Genomic DNA, 22,959 nt, shown 5'->3' with positions numbered 1-22,959 from the left:
ATAATGTGTTAATGTCTGTTTTTAAACTGTAGCACTTTGTGTATAATGTGTTAATGTCTGTTTTTAAACTGTAGCGCTTTGTGTATAATGTGTTAATGTCTGTTTTTAAACTGTAGCGCTTTGTGTTTAATGTGTTAATGTCTGTTTTTAAACTGTAGCGCTTTGTGTATAATGTGTTAATGTCTGTTTTTAAACTGTAGCGCTTTGTGTATAATGTGTTAATGTCTGTTTTTAAACTGTAGCGCTTTGTGTATAATGTGTTAATGTCTGTTTTTAAACTGTAGCGCTTTGTGTTTAATGTGTTGGAAATGTTTGAAACTTTGTGTGCTTCTAGCTTGGCCGTGTCTCTGTTGTACAATATATGTTGTATCTCAATGAGACTAACCTGGTCAAATAAAGGTACAATATATATTTTTTTAAATAGGGCTGAGGGAACACAGGGCTGAGGGAACACAGGGCTGAGGGAACACAGGGCTGAGGGAACACAGGGCTGGGGGAACACAGGGCTGGGGGAAACATAAACATGGTCCCCTTTGAACCTACAGGATATTTACATTTTAAATGTATATTATCCTGTGGAAATAGCAGACTACTCAGGATTGAGGGACAGATGAACGGAGCAAAGTACAAAGAGATCCTTGATGAAAACCTGCTCCAGAGTGCTCAGGACCTCAGACCGGGGCGAAGGTTCAACGACCCTAAGCTCACAGCCAAGACAATGCAGGAGTGGCTTCGGGACAAGTCTCTGAATGTCCTTGAGTGGCCCAGCCAGATCCCAGACTTGAACCCAGTCAAACATCTTTGGAGAGACCTGAAATGACCTGTGCAGTGACGATCCCCATCCAACCTGACAGAGCTTGAGAGGATCTGCAGAGAAGAATGGAAGAAATTCCCCAAATACAGGTGTGCCAAGCTTGTAGCGTCCTACCCAAGAACTCTCAAAGTTGTAATCACTGCCAAAGGTGCTTCACCAACGTACTGAGTAAATGGTCTGAATACTTATGTAAATGTCATATGTTTTTAAAGGCTGTAATCACTGCCAAAGGTGCTTCAACAAAGTGCTGACTAAATGGTCTGAATATATGCAGTTGAAGTCGGAAGTTTGCATACACCTTAGCCAAATACATTTAACCTCTTGACGGTCGCCTAGGATTGGGGGCACTACAGCGATTTTTGAAAAAAATACGTGCCCATTTTAAACGGCCTCCTACTCAAACTCAGAAGCTAGGATATGCATATAATGAATAGTTGTGGATAGAAAACACCCTAAAGTTTCTAAAACTGTATCGCATCCCCTTTTATCGCAAAGTGTGATTACCCAGTAAATTTATTTTTAAATCTGGCATTGCGGGTGCTTTCACGAGATGTTAATCTATAATTCTTAGAATAACAATATTACATTTTAAAAATGTTTTCGAATAGTAATTTAGTAAATTGTAGCGCTGTTTCACCGGATGCATTTGAGGGAAAATAGTTTCTCAACGTCACGCGCCGATGTAAAATGCTGTTTTTATATATAAATATGAACTTTATCGAACAAAAGAATGCATGCATTGTGTAACATGATGTCCTAGGAGTGTCATCTGATGAAGATTGTCAAAGGTTAGTGCTGCATTTAGCTGTTTTTTGGTTATTTGTGATGCATGTGGTTGGTCGGAAAATGGCTATGTGAATACTTTGACGATATACTCCCCTAACATTATCTAATGTTTTGATTTTGCTGTAAAGCCTTTTTGAAATCGGACAACGTGGTTCGATTCAGGAGAGGTGTATCTATAAAACGATATAAAATAGTCCTATATTTGAAAAAAAAATGAAATGTTTCTATTGTTCGGTTATGAATATGGCGAAATGATTTTACGCTGGATGTTGATCCCGCATACGGTACGGAGAACTTCAAGATTAAACTCAGTTTTTCACAATTCCTGACATTTAATCCTAGTAAAAATTCCTTGTCTTAGGTCAGTTAGGATCACCACTTCATTTTAAGAAAGTTAAATGTCTGAATAATTGTAACGCCCTGGCCATAGAGAAGGTTTTTTTTGTTCTTTATTTTGGTTAGGTCAGGGTGTTACATTGGGTGGGCGTTCTATGTTTTTTCTAGGTTTTTGTATTTATTTGTTTTGGGCCGTGTGTGGCTCCCAATCAGGCACAGCTGAAGTTCGTTGTTGTTGATTGGGAGTCACACATAAGGAGCATGTGTTTTCTTTGGGTTTTGTGGGGGATTATTTCTGTTTAGTGTTTTGCACCTGACAGGACTGTTTGGCTGTCGGTTTTCTTGTTTGTTTTGTATAGTGTTCTTACGTATTAAAAATACAAAGATGAACACTAACTCCGCTGCGTATTGGTCCACTTTCTCAGACGATGACTTCTCTGTTTCGTCTGACGAAGAAGACAGCCGTTACAATAATAGTAGAGAGAATGATTTATTTCAGCTTTTATTTCTTTCATCACATTCCCAGTGGGTCAGAAGTTTACGTACACTGAATTAGTATTTGATAGCGTTTAAATTGTTTAACTTGGGTCAAACATTTCGGGTAACTTTCCACAAGCTTCCCACAATAAGTTGGGTGAATTTTGGCCCATTCCTCCTGACAAAGCTGGTGTAACTGAGTCAGGTTTGTAGGCTTCCTTGCTCACACACTTTTTTAGTTCTGCCCACAAATGTTCTACAGGGTTGAGGTCAGGGCTTTGTGATGGCCACTCCAATACCTTAACTTTGATGTCCTTAAACTATTTTGCCACAACTTTGGAAGTATGCTTGGGGTCATTGTCCATTTGGAAGACCCATTTGCGGCCAAGCTTTAACTTCCTGACTGATGTCTTGAGATGTTGTTTCAATATATTCACATAATTTTCCTTTCTCATGATGTCATCTATTTTGTGAAGTGCACCAGTCCCTCCTGCAGCAAAGCACCCCCACAACATGATGCTGCCACACCCGTGCTTCACAGTTGGGATGGTGTTCTTCGGCTTGCAAGCCTCCTCCTTTTTCCTCCAAACATAACGATGGTGATTATGGCCAAACAGTTCTATTTTTGTTTCATCAGACCAGAGGACATTTCTCCAAAAACTACGATCTTTGTCCCCATGTGCAGTTGCAAACCGTAGTCTGGCTTTTTATGGTGGTTTCGGAGCAGTGGCTTCTTCCTTGCTGAGAGGCCATTCATGTTATGTTGATATAGGACTCGTTTGACTGTGGATATAGATACTTTTGTACCTGTTTCCCCCAGCATCTTCACAAGGTCCTTTGCTGTTGTTCTGGGATTGATTTGCACTTTTCGCACCAAAATACATTCATCTCTAGGAGACAAAACGCGTCTCCTTCCTGAGCGGTATGACGACTGCGTGGTCCCATGGTGTTTATACTTGCGTTCTATTGTTCGTACAGGTGAACGTGGTACCTTCTGGCACTTGGAAATTGCTCCCAAGGATGAACCAGACTTGTGGATGTCTTCAATTTTTCTTCTGAGGCCTTGGCTGATTTCTTTTGATTTTCCCATGATGTCAAGCAAAGAGGCACTGAGTTCGAAAGTAGGCCTTGAAATACATCCACAGGTACACCGCCAATTGACTCAAATGATGTGAATTAGCCTATCAGAAGCTTCTAAAGCCATGACATAATTTTCTGGAATTTTCCAAGCTGTTTAAAGGCACAGTCAACTTAGTGTATGTAAACTTCTGACACACTGGAATTGTGATACAGTGAATTATAAGTGAAATAATCTGTCTGTAAACAATTGCTGGAAAAATTACTTGTGTCATGCACACAATAGATGTCCTAACCGACTTGCCAAAACTATAGTTTGTTCACAATAAATTTGTTTTAATGACTCCAACCTAAGTGTATGTAAACTTCCGACTTCAACTGTATGTAAATGTGATTTCTCAGTTGTATTTCTTTTATACATTTGCTAAAATATCAAAATACCTTTTTCTTTGTCGTTATGGGCTGTTGTGTCTAGATTGATGAGGGGTAAAAAAAAAGATTTAATCAATTTTAGAATAAGGCTGTAACATAACTAAGTGTGGAAATACTTTCAGAATACACTGTATAGAGGTCACTCTCACTCAAACCATAACAAAGAACAAAAATAAGGAGGCAGATGCTAAAATGTACTTCATTTAATTCTCAGAAAGAAGAAGAAAAAGCTACAAAGTGGTAAACTAAAAATGTTTTGCCTTCATCAGTGCTGTACACATGTTTATATTTAACTAGGCAAGTCAGTTAAGAACAAATTCTTATTTACAATGACGGCCTACCCCGGCCAACGCTGGGCCAATTGTGCGCCGCCCTATGGGACTGACAATCACGGCCGGATGGGATGCAGTCTGGATTCAAACCAGGTACTGCAGTGACGCCTCTTGTACTAAGATGCCTTAGACCGCTGCGCCACTTGGGAGTGGAGACATGTATATACGTTACTGGTGAACGGGGAGTCATCACGGCATATATTACACACAGAATGAGAGAAGAAGAAAATCTAAAAATGGACAAGTGTCACATAATAATTGAAAATAAGACACAAGTGGTCTGGGCTAGATGGCGATATCATAAGCAATAAGTACTATTCTCAAATCCAATGCAAAAAGGCAGTCAGGGGAACTGCTGGTGCATCTATCCCCCTTTTATCCCCCTCTCTCTATCTCTTCTTCCCCCTGTCTCCTGTTGTTCCTCCCTCTCTTCTTCCCCCTCTCTTCCTTCTGTTCCTCTCTTTCCCAACCTCTTTCTCCTCCCACCTCTATTCTCTCTCCCTCTCTCTCTCTAGGGTGAGTAGGCCCAATGGTTCATGTTATGATGTGTATAGGTTAAATTGCTCCTAGATCTGTGGCTGATGGATGCCGTAAAAGACGAAGTATCTCTCTAGCAGTGCTGCCATCTACAGGACAGACGGAGTTACTGCAGCTGTAGCAGTGCTGCCATCTATAGGACAGACTAAGTTACTGCAGCTGTTGCAGTGCTGCCATCTACAGGACAGACTGAGTTACTGCAGCACAACCCTACAGTCAGAGAGTACAACACCACCAACAACTATAGTCATTTGATTGATATATTTATTTAACAGGGACAATGCACATCAATTAACATTTCTGTAAATATGCCAGATTGAGACAACTGGCTATCTGTAGTCCCTGGTGCAGATATTATTTTTCACTTGCGGCATGTGTATACAACAATATCATCTGCATATTATATATCAACACCGTGACACATGAAGCATGTCCTTTATATATAAACAAAAGTGTAAAGGCCCTAAAACGGATCCTTGTGGGACCCCATTGTGCAGTTGCCAGACAATTAGACTTTCTGGTTGATTCTAACACTATATTCTGTCAGATAAACTAATCCATCCATTTTAAAGCGTTTGGTGAGAAATTTAACTTTGCTAGATTAGAGAGTACTTTCTGTGATTTACAGTACCAAATGCTTTTAGCAAATATATAAAACACAGCTCCTACCACTTCCCCTTTGTCAATTTTTTAAATATATCAAGAACACTTTATCAAAACCATAGACATCTTTGGCTTTAGAGGTTTTAGAGTTTTTTTATATAACACATACAGTATTTTAATTGTTTGACAGCCGCCGTTTAAATATAAGGTAACCTTTTATTTGTTTAGGTCACAGACAGGCTTTGGTGTGAATAATGATTATATAGTCAGCTGAATCCTATATACTCCCTGATTACACAGGACAGATAAAGACATGATTGATTGAAAGATTGAGGGGAGAAAGATGCACTGAGTACAACCTAGGGGATAACATATTCTAATGATTCCCCTTGTTTTCAACGTGGTTCCTGTTGACCTGTACAGGCAACAGTCCCACTGCCTGTAATGAATTTACTCCAGTGCGTTGTGAGGGGTACATTATAAAGAGATGTAAAAGAACCATAGGTATAGGACGGCTGAACTCTGGACAGAAAAGGTAGAAAAGAGATGCACACTCTTACTGTAGAGTGGATTAGAGTGCACTGTGGGCGTGGAAGGTTTGTGTGTTGTGGCTTTGAAAGGTTTGTATTTTTCACACTTGTCCCCGGTCAGGTGAGGGTCACAGGTGAGGGTGTACAGGAAATAAAATACCTCCCCACTGTTGTTACACCAGTGTTCGTGTGTCCCCTGCTCGAGGTCGAAGGTACAGTCACTCAGGTTGTCATCTTCAGCCACAGGATCGTAATCCCAGACCACCACATTTAGACTAAGGTCTTTGTCAAAGGGACCCATGTCAAAAGTAGCATTCCAGACAGGATTATTGGATGGAATCACATCAGTCTGATGGTTCTTGGAACCGTAGGTGACCACAGCGTACCTGTAGCAGGTGGAGAAACAGGAAGTTGGAAAGATTCAAATACTATGACATGCCACAAGAGGAGGATGAAACTCATTCATAGGAGGACCTAGTCTATACTGGTTTTAGTTTTTGTTCCTTTCAATTAAGACTAAAGACAACCAGGAGAGGGGATTTCCTTACTAATTAGTGACCTTAATTCATCAATCAAGTACAAGGGAGGAGAGAGAACCCGTAGACACTCAGCCCTCCGTGGAATGAGAGAGGAGGGCCTACTCCAGTTGGCACATATTGCTTGGGTGCATCCCAAATTGATCCCTATTCCCTACATAGTGTAGAAATATTTTGAGTTAAATATAGAAGCCTTTACACAGAGGATTCTACATGAAACCAAAAAGGGTTCTACCTGGAACCAAAAAAGGTTATCCTATGGGGTCAGCAGAGTAACCCTTTTGGAACCCTTTCTTCTAAGAGTGTAGTGCACTCTATAGAGAATAAAAGGCTTGTAACGGAAAATTATTACGCTTGTTTGAGCATCAAGATTAGTAAAGTTTGCTTTTTATCTTACATTTTCAGAGTGGTTAAACCCAAACCTTTGAGCAAAATATGTTGAAAATACATATTTTTTGTTCAAAATTCATATTTTTGGTTGTGCTCATTGGGAAGGGGTTCCAGATAGCTAACTGCACGTTCTGCTCGGTGCTCCAGCCTCCAGCACTTCTGTTGAAAAAGTTTGCTCCACCCAACCTTTCAAAAGCCATTCAAATGAATTCCGCCCCTTGAGCAGATCTGCCTCGAAAACACTATTGAGAAAGCAAATCCCAGATGTTCAACTGGCTAATACTGCCAAGAACGCCTCACAAGGCAGAGTTGACAAACCAGACAGGATTTGGGGTTTAGCAAGTCAATGGGAGAAGTGAAAGAAATCATCCTTAAGTTGTTAATTTTCTCGAACTCTAAAGGCAAAACCTAGATGTGAGACAATGTCTTAAAAATGCGCTTTCAATCTTTTGTATAATTTCAGCCGGTAGTTTTCAAAGTGGAGCTCACGAGCCAAAAGTGGTCTCAGTTTTTTCTGTACTAAGTCATCAAATTGTGTACTACGTCATCAAATTGTGTATTATGTCATCAAATTGTGTACTACGTCATCCATTTTGTATGATATGTTACGAATCCAATTGTACTACATTTTGCATATTTGTGCATCTTTAAGTAGCTGAAACTGTCATTACTACAAACGTTACTTTCACCCAAAAACACGTTATATCAAAGGAGTAACTTTGATTTGACGGCCTGCACATTTACATTTTGGCGCAACGTGACCGTTAGAACTGATGACGTATTTCTGAGCAACAACTATGGTAACTAACGTCGCCATGACATCGCCTGCAAACATGATCAGGGATGCAGGTTAATTATTGGGATGATTCATGTCCTTGAGGCAGAACTGAGCAAGTTCCACTAGATAGGCCAAAATTGGCTGTATTGTAAAAAAAAATAATTGTATGTTAATTTAAGGTTAGGGCTAGGCGTTAGATTTAGCAGTGTGGTTAAGGTTAGGTTTAAAATCAGATTTGATGACTTTGTGGCGGTGGTCGCTAGTGACCAGTCTGCAGGGCTGTCTCCAGAACAAGATGAATGAACAAAAATGATAACCTGCATCAGGGATTTATATTGAAAAAGCTGTTATAGGCCTCATTATTTAAATGATTTTTGTAAACAGCAATAAACTTTTTGCTCGATAGATGGGTAAAAAACGGTGTTTACCACTACACCTCTGCAGAGAACTGAACAGTTTACCTGTGTCAAGCCTCGACTACACTTTTGAAGAGAACAGAACAGTTTACCTGTGTTAAGCCTCGACTACACCTCTGCAGAGAACTGAACAGTTTACCTGTTTTAAGCCTCGACTACACCTCTGCAGAGAACTGAACAGTTTACCTGTGTTAAGCCTCGACTACAACTCTGCAGAGAACTGAACAGTTTACCTGTGTCAAGCCTCGACTACACCTCTGCAGAGAACTGAACAGTTTTCCTGTGTTAAGCCTCAACTACACCTCTGCAGAGAACTGAACAGTTTACCTGTGTTAAGCCTCGACTACACCTTTGCAGAGAACTGAAATTGTGCAGTAACATAACATACGCTTCAGTGTCTCCCGCTATCCATTGGTAGTCTCCACAAAGTCCCCAGGCTCTGACCACCGTCACCACCAGTCTTCCCTGTGAGACCTTCCTGAGGCAGCAGTTTGAGTCCCGTCTAGAGTAACGATCCCCACAGGACAGTTCCCCGGTGCTCTTCGGGAGGGCATTCTCCTTCAGGTAATCCTGGACAGCCTCCTTTGTATTTTGAACCAAATGTTAGCATATTAATTGATATATAACATATAACCTAAGATCCCAATTTTAGGTTTTATTTATGCATCCTGTGACAAGAATATTCAATAAACAAACCCACCTGAGGTAACAGAACTATATAACAAACAACATTCATCAGGTTACGTCAAACTTCTGGGTTTTCTTCTCCAAAGTTCAAACTCTTTGGAATCTCTGGCCGATAACAATAGAAATTGACAGAATATAATAGCCTTGATATGTATCATGTATATGTACAAATCTTAACCTACCATGTTAGCTAGGTAGGTAAATTAGGCTAACCAGATATCATAAACCCTGTTTATACCTGGTTCTAACATGTGTGCCTTGTCCTGGTCTTGTCCACATTCAAGTGCCCACATATTTAGAAAGATGCGTTGTGATCTGATTGTGATCTTCCAGAACACCTCTGGAGGTAGTCAGACACTCATTGTGCATGGTAAGCTTACAAGTACAGACGAATCTGGACATCGAAATATGTACATAATTTGCATAAAAGGAAAGACCAGGAAATCTGGTCACAATTCTTGTCAAGTGCTTCATTCTATAGCTAGAGGACTCCTGATATCTCCAGGAGTGAGAAGTAGAATTTTTTCCCTTATTAATCTGTTGTTGACTGGTACTGTCTTTTTACTAGCTAGGGCCATCTAGCTAGGGCCATGCCTGTCTTCCCAATAGCCTACTTGGTGTGTGAACTGCTGACTGCTCATAACTTGTAGATAGTTGTTGACACATCAACCAGGATTAAGTGGGAGGGCAACTTGCGACTTGTTTTGGTAATCAGTGGCTGTATTGGAGGGGACTGGTTTCTCCTCTCCTTGGCATTCATCAATTAGTACTCCAGTCTCCCATGGTTTCTCAGCGGCAGCTGTAATCGGTGGATGTGTCAGTGGTGGTCTCGTCGGTAAAACGAAGACTGTCGCCAAAATGAAGACTGTTCTGAGAAATTGTTCTGCAGAGTTCTTCAAGGAAGGAAACAGAGGAAGGCTCTCTCACTTAAAATGGTGCCGAAGGGGATGGCTGCCGTTTTACGGGCTCCTAACCAACTGTGCTATTTTGTTTGTTTTTTTGCATTGTTTGTAACTCATTTTGTATATAACATTGCATCTACCATCTCTTATGACCAAAAAGAGCTTCTGGACATCAGAACAGCGATTACTCACCCCGAACTGGACAAAGATATTATATTTAATGAGTCCGACGCTAAGGATATATTACTTTGTCAAGAACAGACCCAAATTCCAGTCATCCGCGTGATGAAAAGACGGAGAAAAACGGGGAGGTGTGAGGGGTGCATTATGAGAATTCGCCGGTGAGTAGGTAATTCACCACTACCCTCCGTATTATTGGCCAACGTGCAAACATTGGAAAATAAACTAGATGGTCTACGATTAAGACTATCCTACCATTAAAAACTGCAATATCTTATGTTTCACCAAGACGTGACTGAACGACGACATGGATAATATTAAGCTGGCTCAGTTTTTCGTGTATCAGCAGGACAGAGCAGCTACGTCTGGTAAGAGGAGGGGTGGGGGGTGTGTGTCTATTTGTCAATAACTGCTGGTGCTATATGTTTAATGTTAACCTCTATGGGCTAGGTGGCACCAAATCGTCCCACCTACCTAACAGCCAGTTGAATCCTGTGGCGCGATTTTCAAAACGTTTGAAATGCTATTACTTCAATTTCTCAAACATATGACTATTTTACAGCTATTTAAAGACAAGACTCTCGTTAATCTAACCACACTGTCCGATTTCAAAAAGGCTTTACAACGAAAGCAAAACATTTGATTATGTCAGCAGAGTACCCAGCCAGAAATAATCAGACACCCATTTTTCAAGCTAGCATATAATGTCACAAAAACCCAAACCACAGCTAAATGCAGCACTAACCTTTGATGATCTTCATCAGATGACACACCTAGGACATTATGTTATACAATACATGCATGTCTGTTCAATCAAGTTCATATTTATATCAAAAAACAGCTTTTTACATTAGCATGTGACGTTCAGAAAAAGCATACCCCCCGCAAACTTCCGGGGAATTTACTAACAATTTACTAAATTACTCACGATAAACGTTCACAAAAAGCATAACAATTATTTTAAGAATTATAGATACAGAACTCCTCTATGCACTCGATATGTCCGATTTTAAAATAGCTTTTCGGATGAAGCACATTTTGCAATATTCTAAGTACGTAGCCCAGCCATCACGGGCTAGCTATTTAGACACCCGGCAAATTTAGCCTTCATCAAAATCATATTTCCTATAAGAAAAATGGTCTTACCTTTCCTGTTCTTCGTCAGAATGCACTCCCAGGACTTCTACTTCAATAAAAAATGTAGGTTTGGTCCCAAATAATCCATCGTTATGTTCCATCAGCGACGTTTTGTTCGTGCGTTCTAGACACTATCAGAATGGTAAATCACGGTCGTGCGCATGGCACATAACGTGACAAAAAAATTCTAAATATTCCATTACCGTACTTCGAAGCATGTCAACCGCTGTTTAAAATCAATTTTCATGCAATTTATCTCGTAGAAAAGCGATAATATTCCGACCGGGAATCTGCCTGTCTGTAAACAGAGGGAAAAACCGAAAGGCGGGGGCGGGGCAGGTCACGCGCCTAAGCCTTTGTCCTCTGATAGACCTTGTCCTCTGATAGACTTTGTCCTCTGATAGTGTGTTTCAGCCAGGGCTTTGAATTACGTCATTCAGGTTTTTCCCGGGCTCTGAGAGCCCATTGGAGCCGTGGGAAGTGTCACGTAACAGCAGAGATCCTGAGTTTTTGGAAGAGATGTCAAAGAAAGCAAATAAATGGTCAAACAGGCCACTTCCTGTTAAGGAATCTCTCAGGTTTTTGCCTGCCAAATGAGTTCTGTTATACTCACAGACACCATTCAAACAGTTTTAGAAACTTTAGGGTGTTTTATATCCATATATAATAAGTATATGCATATTCTAGTTACTGGGTAGGATTAGTAACCAGATTAAATCGGGTACGTTTTTTATCCGGCCGTGTAAATACTGCCCCCTAGCCCCAACAGGTTAAAGAAGTCCGAGTTATTGCTCGCTTGAGGTAGAATACCTCATGATAAGCTGTAGACCAAACTATCTACCAAAAGAGTTCTCATCTATATTATTCGTAGCCATCTATTTACCATCACAAACTGATGCTAGCACTAAGACTGCACTCAATGAGCTGTATAAGGCCATAAGCAAACAAGAAAATGCTCATCCAAAAGCGGCGCCCTAGTGGCCAGGGACTTTAATGCAGGGAAACTAAAATCTGTTTTACCTCATTTCTACCAGCATGTCACATGTGCAACCAGAGGAAAAAAAACTCTAGACCACCTTCACTCCACACACAAAGATGCATACAAAGCTGTCCCTCGCCCTCCATTTGGCAAATCTGACAATAATTCTATCCTCCTGATTCCTGCTTACAAGCAAAAACTAAAGCAGGAAGTACCAGTGACTCGCTCAATACGGAAGTGGTCAGATGACACAGATGCTACGCTACAGGATTGTTTTGCTAGCACAGACTGGAATATGTTCCATGATTCATCCAATGGCATTGAGGATTATACCACCTCAGTCACCGGTTTCATCAATAAGTGCATCGACGACGTCATCCCCACAATGACTACGTATTTCAACCAGAATCCATGGATTACAGACAACATCCGCACCGAGATAAAGGCTAAAGCTGCGGCATTCAAGGCGCAGGACCCTGATCCGGACGCTTGTAAGAAATCCCGCTATGCCCTCAGACAAACCATCCAACAGGCAAAGTGTCAATACAGAACTAAGATTCAGTCCTACAACGCCGGCTCTGATGCTCGTCTGATGTGGCAGGGCTTGCAAACTATTACAGACCACAAATGGGAACCCAGCCACGAGCTGCCCAATGAACGAGCCTAACAGACACGCAAAATTCCTTTTATGCTTGCTTCGAGGGAAGCAACACTGAAGCATGCATGCTAGCACCAGCTGTTTGACTGTGTCATCACGCTGTGTGAACACACTCTCTCAACATTCACAAAGCCTCAGGGCCAGATGGATTACCAGGATGTGTACTCAAAGCATGCACAGACCAACTGGCACATGTCTTCATTGACATTTTCAACCTCACCCTGACTGAGACTGTAATACCTACATGTTTCAAACACCATACGGCCAGGTCTCAGGCCTACCACTGTTGTGTCATCGGCAAACTTAATGACGGTGTTACATCAGGAAGTCCAGGGTCCAGTTGCAGAGGGAGGTGTTTAGTCCCAGGGTCCTTAGCTTATTGATGAGCTTTGAGGGCACAATGGTGCAATGATGAGCTGTAGTCAATGAATAGCATTCTCACATAGGTGTTCCTTTTGTTCAGGTGGGAAAGGGCAGTGTTGAGTGCAATAGAGATTGCATCATCTGTGGATCTGTTAGAGCGGTATGCAAATTGGAGTTGGTCTAGGGTTTCTGGGACAGTGGTGTTTATGTGAGCCATGACCAGCCTTTCAAAGCACTTCATGGCTACATACATGACTGCTACGGGTTGGTTGTCATTTAGGCAGGTTACCTTAGTGTTCTTGGGCACAAGGACTATGGTGGTCTGCTTAAAACATGTTGGTATTATAGACTCAGACAGGGAGAGGTTGAAAATGTCAGTGAAGACACTTGCCAGTTGGCAAGCGCGCGCTCACAGTACACGTCCTGGTAATCCATCTGGCCCTGCAGCCTTGTGAATGTTGACCTGTTTAAAGGTCTTACTCACATTGGCTGCGGAGAGCATGATCACACAGTCTTCCGGAACAGCTGTTGCTCTCATGCATGTTTCAGTGTTCTTTGCCAAGAAGCGAGCATAGAAGTAGTTTAGCTCGTCTGGTAGGCTCGTGTCACTGGGCAGCTCTCAGCTGTGCTTCCCTTTGTAGTCTGTAATGGTTTGCAAGCCCTGCCACATCCGACTAGCGTCAGCGCCGGTGTTGTACGATTATATCTTAGTCCTGTATTGATGCTTTGCCTGTTTGGTTTGTCGGATGGCACTGCGGGATTTGTTATAAGCTTCCGGGTTAGATTTCTGCTCCTTGAAAGCAACAGCTCTAGCCTTTAGCTCAGTGCGGATGTTGCCTGTAATCCATGGCTTCTGGTTGGGGTATGTGCGTACGGTCACTGTGGGGACGACGTCATCGATGCACTTATTGATGAAGCCAGTGACTGATGTGGTGTACTCCTCAATACCATCGGATGAATCCCGGAACATATTCCAGTCTCTGCTAGCAAAACAGTCCTGTAGCTTAGCACCTGCTTCATCTGACCACTTTTTTATTGATCGAGTCACTGGTGCTTACTGCTTTCATTTTTGCTTGTAAGCAGGAATCAGGAGGATAGAATTGTGGTCAGATTTGCCAAATGGAGGGTGTGGGAGAGCTTTGTATGTGCTTTCTCTGTGTGTGGAGTAAAGGTGGTCTAGAGTTTTTGTCCCCTCTGGTTGCATATTTAATATGCTGATATAAATTTGGTAAGACGGGTTGAAGTTTTCTTACATTAAAGTCCCCGGCTACTAGGAGCGCCTCCTCTGGGTTTGCTTATGGCGGAATACAGCTCATTCAGTGCGTCTTAATGACAGCATCAGTCTGTGGTGGTATATAGACAGCTACGAAAAATACAGATGAAAACTCTCTAGGTCGATAGTGTGGTCTACAGCTTATCATGAGATACTCTACCTCAGGCTAGCAAAACCTTGATACTTCCTTAGATATCGTGCACCAGCTGTTATTTACAAAAAACATAGCCCGCCGCCCCTTGTCTTACCAGACACCGCTGTTCTATCATGTCGATACAGCGTATAGCCTTCCAGCTGTATGTTGATAATGTAGTCATTCAGCCACATCTCCGTGAAGCATAAGATATTACAGTTCTGAATGTCCCGTTGGTAGTTTAATCTTCCGCGTAGGTTGTCTATTTTATTTTCCAAAGATTGTACGCTTGCTAGCAGAATGGAAGGAAATGGGGGGTTTATTCATCGCCTACGAATTCTCAGAAGGCAGCCTGCCCTCTGGCCCCTTTTCCTCCACCTTCTCTTCACACAAATGACGGAGATCCGGGCCTGTTCCCGGGAGAGCAGTATATCATTCACATCGGGATCATTGGACTCGTTAAAGGAAAAAAAAGGATTCTGCCAGTCCGTGGTGAGTAATCACAGTTCTGATGCCAATAAGTTATTTTCGGTCATAAGAGACGGTAGCAGCAACATTATGTACAAAATAAGTTAAAGAATAAGTTTCAAACATCGCAAAGAAATGAACAAAAAAACACAATTGGTTAGGAATACGTAAATCGTCAGCCTTCTTCTCCAGCGCCATCTTAGATCGGTGGGTATCATTACTCATTGTGTATTTATGCCTCAACCACCAGGGGCCCCATTGATTTTGTTGAGTCACAGGTATGAGTTGAACACACATAAGACATGGCAAGATGCTTAGAATTGCAGGAAATTAGCTTGATCAGTGCAAAATGTTCTCTCCACCAACAACAGGGGTGTGAGCAGTTTGGGGTTGCATGCCTGGGGGTTGTTCCTAAGCCGATAAATGACAATGTCCAGCCAGACCTTTGTCACCTACAAAAATGTGTGTCTGGTACCTTATTATTTCACCCACCTGTGTCCCAGGTGTAAGTCAGGCCCTGATTTGAGGGCAAGAAAGAAAAAAAGCTGTGGAACTGGCTTCAAGGTCCAGATATGAATTTGAGGGAAATATATCAACAACCAAAGGCTACCTTCACTCCTTGCTGTACAACTGTGTTGGGTATAAGCAGGTGCAGAGGCCTCAGAGAATAGTAGATGATGTCCGGGATGTTCTTCAAGGTTCTCATCCAACTATGGAACCCCACTGAGTCATTACGGTTGAGTGACAGCGTCCCCGGCCAACCGGAGCCTCCCACCACCTTGGTGTGGTGGCTGAGGAAGCTAGAGCTGTCGGAGGTCTTCGAGTCATGGTTGTCCAGAACTTTGGAGCAACTTTGGACGGTAGAGGAAACTGATAACCCAAGGCTCACCTTAAAACCTGCGGACAAGCAGGATTCAACCTGAGAGAAGGGAAAGATGGTATAAAGACACATATATTCAGAGAGTTTGGTCTTTAACGTTTCTTCCATTAAAGACTGTGATGCATTTACTACATGGGAAATATTAGTCAATGGAATTTTCTGAATGTAACTGAACGTCTAGAAATACATTTCTAATCTAGTGCACCTGATTCTAATAATTTGCTGGTTGATGAGCTGAATCAGGTTAGTTTCAACTGGGGTTGGAGCGAAAACCTACAGGAGGACAGTTCTCCAGGAACAGGGTTGGAGAACCCTGGTCTAGATAGATGTAAACCTACAGGAGGGTGCTCTCCAGGAACAGGGTTGGAGAACCCTGGACTAGATAGATGTAAACCTACAGGAGGACAGTTCTCCAGGAACAGGGTTGGAGAACCCTGGTCTAGATAGATGTAAACTTACAGGATGTTAGCTCTCTAGGAACAGTGTTCAAGAGCCCTGATCTAACATTATACGTCTCTGGTTCTACGTAATGATTACACATTGCTGTTTGAATTCCTGTAATTTCCTTTAATGGAAAATGTCCTCTATTACAACAGGCATTGAGACTAAGTAAGTCACCTGGTTTGTAGAGAGTCTCTGAAGTGAAGCCTGACAGGTGTGTATTGCTGTGGTCATCGTCAGCCTGCCTCCCAGGTCAACTTGGCGGATGTAGTGAGTCCCATAGGTGTCTATAAGCCGGCGGTACTGGGCCTTGGAGGTTTCAGAGAATGAGCCCAGACGATCAATGTCCTTACGGAACTCTTCGCTGAGAACAGGGCCATCTGACATGCGATAACTGGAACACAGGAATGTGCATATCAGATGTGAATTAAAATACAACACAAAGACAACCTTAATGTACAATTGGTTGACCCTTTCTCAGCCTATAGCACACAGAAGCAATGGTCCTTTAAACATTTTGGTGGGTGTCGCGGTAACAGCAGGTCACATGCAAAGAATCCATTTAGACTTGAATGTGTTACAAATCGGAACACAAAAGATCAGATTCAATGTGTGTTTTTTTTTTTGCTGTTCACACATTGGGGAAAAGATCAGATATGCCAATACATCGGAACTGTGGTGACTGTGAACAAAGCCTTTATGAAATGAAAACCCTTACGGAAGAAAAATGATTTCACACGTGGAATTGTATTTCATATACAAAACAGTGAGTTTTTGGAACACTTCACATGTGATGATATTTCATCTGAAATCATGTGAAACTATGCATTTTTTAAATCAAAATGATGCCCTGTTAGTCATTATGAAAGACACACAGTGCTTTTAACATAGTGCTTTCAACTTACATATTTGCCATACTTTGCCAACATTGTGTATGTTAATTTATATTATTATTATACATTATTATTCACCATGTCCTCACCTGGGATTTGAACTCACAATCTCTTGGTTCACAGCATTCTGATCTTCCTTCTACACCACCATGTCTGTGTCAGTAACTGATTTCACCTGTATTCCTACACTTTGGACTTCAAAGTTCATTTCAGCTTTGATAAAAATACATTCAAGAAAAACTATTATATTTATCATAGTGATTGAGGAGTAGCATTAAAACAGAATAGTTTAACCCACCAAAATTATACAACTATACACCGAAATCTTACAACTATACACTGAAATCTTACAACTATACACCAAAATTTTACAACTATACACCAAAATTATACAACTATTCACCGAAATCTTATAACTATACACCGAAATCTTACAACTATACACCAAAATTATACAACTATACACCAAAACTATACAACTATACACTAAAATTATACAACTATACACTGAAATTATACAACTATACACCAAAATTATACAACTATACACTGAAATCTTACAACTATACACTGAAATCTTACAACTATACACTAAAATTATACAACTATACACCGAAATTATACAACTATACACCGAAATTATACAACTATACACTGAAATTATACAACTATACACCAAAATTATACAACTATACACTGAAATCTTACAACTATACACTGAAATCTTACAACTATACACTAAAATTATACAACTATACACCGAAATTATACAACTATACACCAAAATTATACAACTATACACCAAAATTATACAACTTTACACCAAAACTATACAACTATACACTAAAATTATACAACTATACAGAAAATGCTAAAATTGCTGAATTAAATCAACGATGACAGAGAGAATAGTCAGATTATCTGATAACTAGAATAGCAGTGCAGATCTTTTACTAAGTGCAGAGATGTATTATAGATACTGAATGTGTAGTTATCCTTTTCTGTAATACACACGATTTCCAGTATTCTGTGTTATGTATGAAACTCATACATGTGTATGACATGTTTAAGTGCCAGTGTTGAATGTTATGGTTAAAGTTTGGCGCCATTCTGGGCCGGGGACACACTGACAATGTATCTGTGACACTGTGGCTGCGTTTACACAGGCACACAAATTCTGATCTTTTGCCCAATTATTGAAAAGCTGATCTGATTAGTCAAAATACGAATTAGTGGTAAAAAAAAGTTCATTTAAAAGTAGAGAATGTCATCCCTGCCCAGTCCCTCCTAATTATTTTAGTATCAGTTACAGAAAGATGAGATTCTTGCAGAAAGGAAATGGTTTTCAATATATATATTCTTATTTTCTACATGAAAAAAAACTGATTTAAAGCTTTAAATCAGAAATACTTTAGTTTCTCCAGCAAGCCAATACTGGAATGAGCTCCCTACAACACAACAGTCCAAAGACTTCCTTCTGTGTGGAATGGAAATAACTATTTGGATGAGCTCTCAGAGTTTAAATTGACCCACTTGCTGTGCTTTTTGATACTTTCTAGCTGTGTTATCACTGCACTTAGACCTGTATGGGCTAAGAGAGATTCAAGCCTGGGGTTAAGCAGCTATTAAAACATACACAACTAAGCCCAGGGCTAGCTGGTCCTGTCCATAGGAGGGTTAGCACTGCCTTTTCAGAGCAAGCCAATCACTTCCTCCAACCTAAAACAATCGTTCCAGAACATTCTGGAAAATTATCTTATATTCTCAGGACAGTAAAAAATTGCTATGAGATTATTTCAATGTGACAATATAGCTATCGAACAGGCAAACCATTTCGTATACCTTGTTGTTTATTGGTGTCATAAAGGTGTCATACAGGTAGTTGCCAAAATAAAGGAGACACCAACATAAGGTGTCTTAATAGGGTGTTGGGCCACCACGTCAGAACAGCTTCAAACACTCTATTGGAAGGATGCGACACCACTCTTCCACAAACAATTCCATCACTTCATGTTTTGTTGACGGTGGTGGAAAAAGCTGTCTCAGGTGCCGTACCCGAATGTCCCATAAGTGTTCAATTGGGTTGAGATCTGGTGACTGAGATGGATATTGGCATAAGGTTTACATGATTTTCATGCTCATCAAACCCTTCAGTGACGACTCTGTGGATGGGGGCATTATCATCCTGCCCAGCAATTTAATACATGACCCGCATGATATGATTTTAATTGCTCAGAAACCACACCTGTGTTGGAGCCCCTGCGTTTTAATGTACTTTATATCCCTTGTTTACTCATGTGGTTCCTTTATTTTAGCAGTTACCTGTATTTTGCTCTCTAAAGCACCAACAGGAGTCATTTTTTACCCCAAATTGGAAATGATGGCAAAATGACACTTTCTGTCAAGCAGTAACACTCTTTCTTTTATGAACCTTTTGTAAGACAAGTAAGTGGTTTAAATTCCCCAAAATAAGCAAATATTGGAATCTTTTCACACATGTATAGTCAAGTTTCATGTTTAAAAATATGTTTTTGTATGTTTGTCATGTTTTGAACTGTTATTTTTTATCAATTTCATCCGTAGCATCTTGTCATGAAAATGTCTCTGTTATTCATTCAAACTGTTGTATTTAGATGTTATTTTTTGGGTTATTGTGACTGTCACGCCTCCCAGGGCGTTGTTTTGAAGTAATCACGAAAAAACAGGCCTTGTTTTAGGGCATTTTTCACCCTGCCAGCTCCTATTAGTTCTATTGAACACTGTGGCACCAACTCGCCTTCCGAACGTTCTATTCCAAGCTTATTGTTCTACGTCATAATGCCTGCTTCGCTATTGTTGGCAATGAGACCTGCTCACATTGTTTAATAGTTCAAATGTAAACAACAAAAATAATTTTGGAACTCTGCGGTCTTCCCATTGTTTCCTATGGGGGAAATATAGGCATGTCTGTATGTTTCACCAAATATCTCGCAATGCGTATATTTAGATTTTTTGTCAAGTTGGGTGTAACCGGTGTGAAACAGCTAGCTAGTGCGCACTAATAGCATTTCAATCGGCGACGTCACTCGCTCTGAGACCTTGAAGTAGTTCCCCTTGCTCTGCAAGAGCGATGGCTTTTGTGGAGCGATGGGTAACGATGCTTCGAGGGTGGCTGTTGTCTGTGTGCAGAGGGTCCCTGGTTCGAGCACAGGTAGGGGTGAGGAGAGGGACAGAAGCAAAACTGTTACACGGGCACCATTTTAATCAGGAGAATCTCCTCTTTGTAATTATGTAAGTCTGGGCAGCGAGCTCGTTTGTCATTGATCGCTAGACCAGAAATAGTCAGAAGTTTTTATTTTTTCCCTACTTTTTCATTATGCAGACATAAGCACAGTTGACACAATCGAGGTGTGGATGTTTACTTTCTTCACAAGTTGTTTTTTCCAGTTTCATCCGACAAACAGATTGTAGTGGTAAAATAAAAAGAGATACATTTTTAATGGAATTCTAAGCGTCACTCCAGTCAAAACAGGCTCTGCGAACATTCGATTCCATTCATTTGCTATGGGCTCGCGCTAGTGTTCCAGTTTAGCCAACGTTCTTAACTTTTTTAGGATAGGGGGCAGTATTCGGAAGTTTGGATGACTGAGGTGCCCAAAGTAAACTGCTCAGGCCCAGAAGCTAGGATATGCATATAATTGGTAGATTTGGATTGAAAACACTCTGACGTTTCCAAAACTGTTAAAATAATGTCTGTGAGTATAACATAACTCATATGGCAGGCAAAAACCTGAGAAAGATCCTACCGGGAAGTGGGATATTTTTGATGTTTGTAGTTTTCAACTGCCTGCCTATACAGTATGTTATGGGTTAGGACCCATATTGCAGTTCCTATGGCTTCCACTAGATGTCAACAGTCTTTAGACATTGTTTCAGGCTTGTATTCTGAAAAATGAGGAAGAATGAGACCATTTTCTAAGTGGACTATAGAATGAACCAGAGCTGTTTTGCGCGTGTGACTGATTGCGCGCCCTTCGTTGTTTTTCTTTTCTATTGAATACGCTATTGTCCGGTTTAAATATTATCCATTATTTAGAATATAGACAACCTGAGGATTAATTATAAACATTGTTTGACATGTTTCAACGAACTTTACCGGTACTATTAGGATGTATTCGTCTGCATGTTGTGACCGCCTTTGAACCAGTGAGTTTTTGGGATATAAAGAGGGACTTTATCGAACAAAACAAACATTTATCGTGCAACAGGGACTCTTGTGAGTGCAACCAGATGAAGATCATCAAAGGTAAGTGATCAATTTTATCGCTATTTCTGACCTTTGTGACTCCTCTACTTGGCTTGAAAATGTTTGTTTGCCTTTGTAAGCGGGGCGCTGTCCTCAGATAATCGCATGGTATGCTTTTTGAAATCTGACACAGCGGCTGGATAAACAAGAAGTTAAGCTTTATTTTGATGTATGACACTTTGTATTTTCATGAATGTTAAATATTACTATTTCTGTAATTTGAATTTGGCGCTCTGCAATTTCACCGGATGTTGTCGAGGTGTACCACTAGCGGGACGCCTATCCTAAAAAGGTTTTAAGCCGTTTTTCAGCCTTGGGTGAATTTTGACTGGTTCTATTGTCCAGCCTATAGATAGCCAGAGTGTATTTATGAAAGCACCCGAATGTCCATTGAGAAAGCACAACGACTATACCATTTAGCTAAGCTAAGAATGACGGGAATAATCAAGTCAATAAACGTTGGGTAGTTAGATAGTTAGTTAATATACTGGCAAGTATCTCTTGTTCCAGGGATGTCCCCGAGGACGTTTTTATGATGTTCTTGGGTTGCAGTTGCATGGTCCCCTGGAGGTTTTAATCTAGTTCCCGGTTTGTTACAGGGATGTCCCCGAGGACATTTTAAGGACATTCTTGGGCGTTGTTGCATGGTTCCCTGGAGGTTTTTGTCTCGCTCAAATGTTGTCATTTTGACATTTTGCATCCCCATGTTGAATTTTTTTTTGACATGAGATCATGTTTTCACATGTGTAGTTTCATGTTGTCACATGTTATCACACAAAATCACCTGTGAAATGCTTGTGTTGTATCTGCAAGGGAAGCACTATAAAAGTTTAACAAATCATCATTATTGTTATTATTACCTGTAGTGACGGCAGCGGAGATTCTGTGAGAAGAAAGAGTGGCGCTCCTCTTTGGTCTTGGTTGTGGCAAAGATGGCTACATCAGACTGGGACCCTCCCATCTCTATGCTAGCACCCACATCCTTCTGCACACTCACAATCCCCGGTCCCACAGGTACGCTACCAGACACCTTCGCCTCATTACTCAAACCCCCCTTCCATTTTGAAGAGATCTCGTTGGTAGTGGACTGTGCCAGGTTACTGGAGGAGAGGTGAGGAGAGGAGAGATATTTACTGTCCAAAAAAAAAAAATGCCCATGAGGTAAACAGAAACCATCCTACTCACCTGACAGAGGCATGAGAGTGGCTGGAGATATCCTCAGTACAGTGGCTGTAGGGCCTCCAGTCTTTAACAGACAGGGGTATTTTCTGCAGCTTGTTTCCCTGTAGGGGGTTACTACACAGTGTACAGGTTTTACTGGGGGACAGGTAGGTCCTCAGGTCGATCAGGTAGGCCCCTTTACGTTTCAGGGTCACCACATCGAAACCCTCCCCTGCCAGGTTGTGACCGGGGACGAAGGGGGCGGAGTCACACTGGGATTGGCTGGCAGTACGACAGGTGAGGGCGGAGTCCATGTGAGAAAGGAGAAGGAGGAGAGGAAGGGAGTAGATGGGAAGGGCTGGGAAGGTCATGACTGAACAAAAGGGAGGGAGGGAGGAGATAGAGAGAGAGAGAAAAATGGGAGGAGATTGAGTATGAGAGGTGTGGGGAAGAAATAGGCAGAGAAAATGAGAGG

At 41.2% G+C, this 22,959-nt stretch overlaps 1 protein-coding gene across 1 annotated transcript; it reads right to left on the bottom strand.

Moving 5' to 3' along the window:
* Positions 1–5,033: 5,033 nt before the first annotated feature.
* Positions 5,034–22,852, bottom strand: LOC115177827 (perforin-1). Its single transcript, XM_029738811.1, has 6 exons — positions 22,509–22,852; positions 22,184–22,423; positions 16,323–16,539; positions 15,435–15,743; positions 8,433–8,626; positions 5,034–6,310 (listed from the first exon to the last, which is right to left on the bottom strand). Exons 1-6 carry the CDS (start codon positions 22,796–22,798, stop codon positions 5,872–5,874), a joined length of 1,689 nt encoding a protein of 562 aa, XP_029594671.1. The 5' UTR covers positions 22,799–22,852; the 3' UTR covers positions 5,034–5,871.
* Between the last annotated feature and the right edge of the window lie 107 nt (positions 22,853–22,959).

The sequence above is a fragment of the Salmo trutta genome, chromosome 38 (genome assembly GCF_901001165.1).
Source record: "Salmo trutta chromosome 38, fSalTru1.1, whole genome shotgun sequence".
Taxonomy (NCBI): Eukaryota; Metazoa; Chordata; class Actinopteri; order Salmoniformes; family Salmonidae; genus Salmo; species Salmo trutta.
Note: the sequence above shows the minus strand (reverse complement) of the source record. Positions and strands in the feature narration are given on the sequence as shown.

Bases quoted from the DNA above. Each gene is read 5' to 3' on its own strand.
- LOC115177827 (XM_029738811.1), bottom strand. From the start codon at position 22,798: ATGGACTCCGCCCTCACCTGTCGTACTGCCAGCCAATCCCAGTGTGAC. The intron at 16,540-22,183 runs GTAATAATAACA...CCTGTGTTCCAG, and splicing joins CTCCGCTGCCGTCACTACAG to TTATCGCATGTCAGATGGCC. The intron at 15,744-16,322 runs GTGACTTACTTA...CCCTTCTCTCAG, and splicing joins AGAGACTCTCTACAAACCAG to GTTGAATCCTGCTTGTCCGC.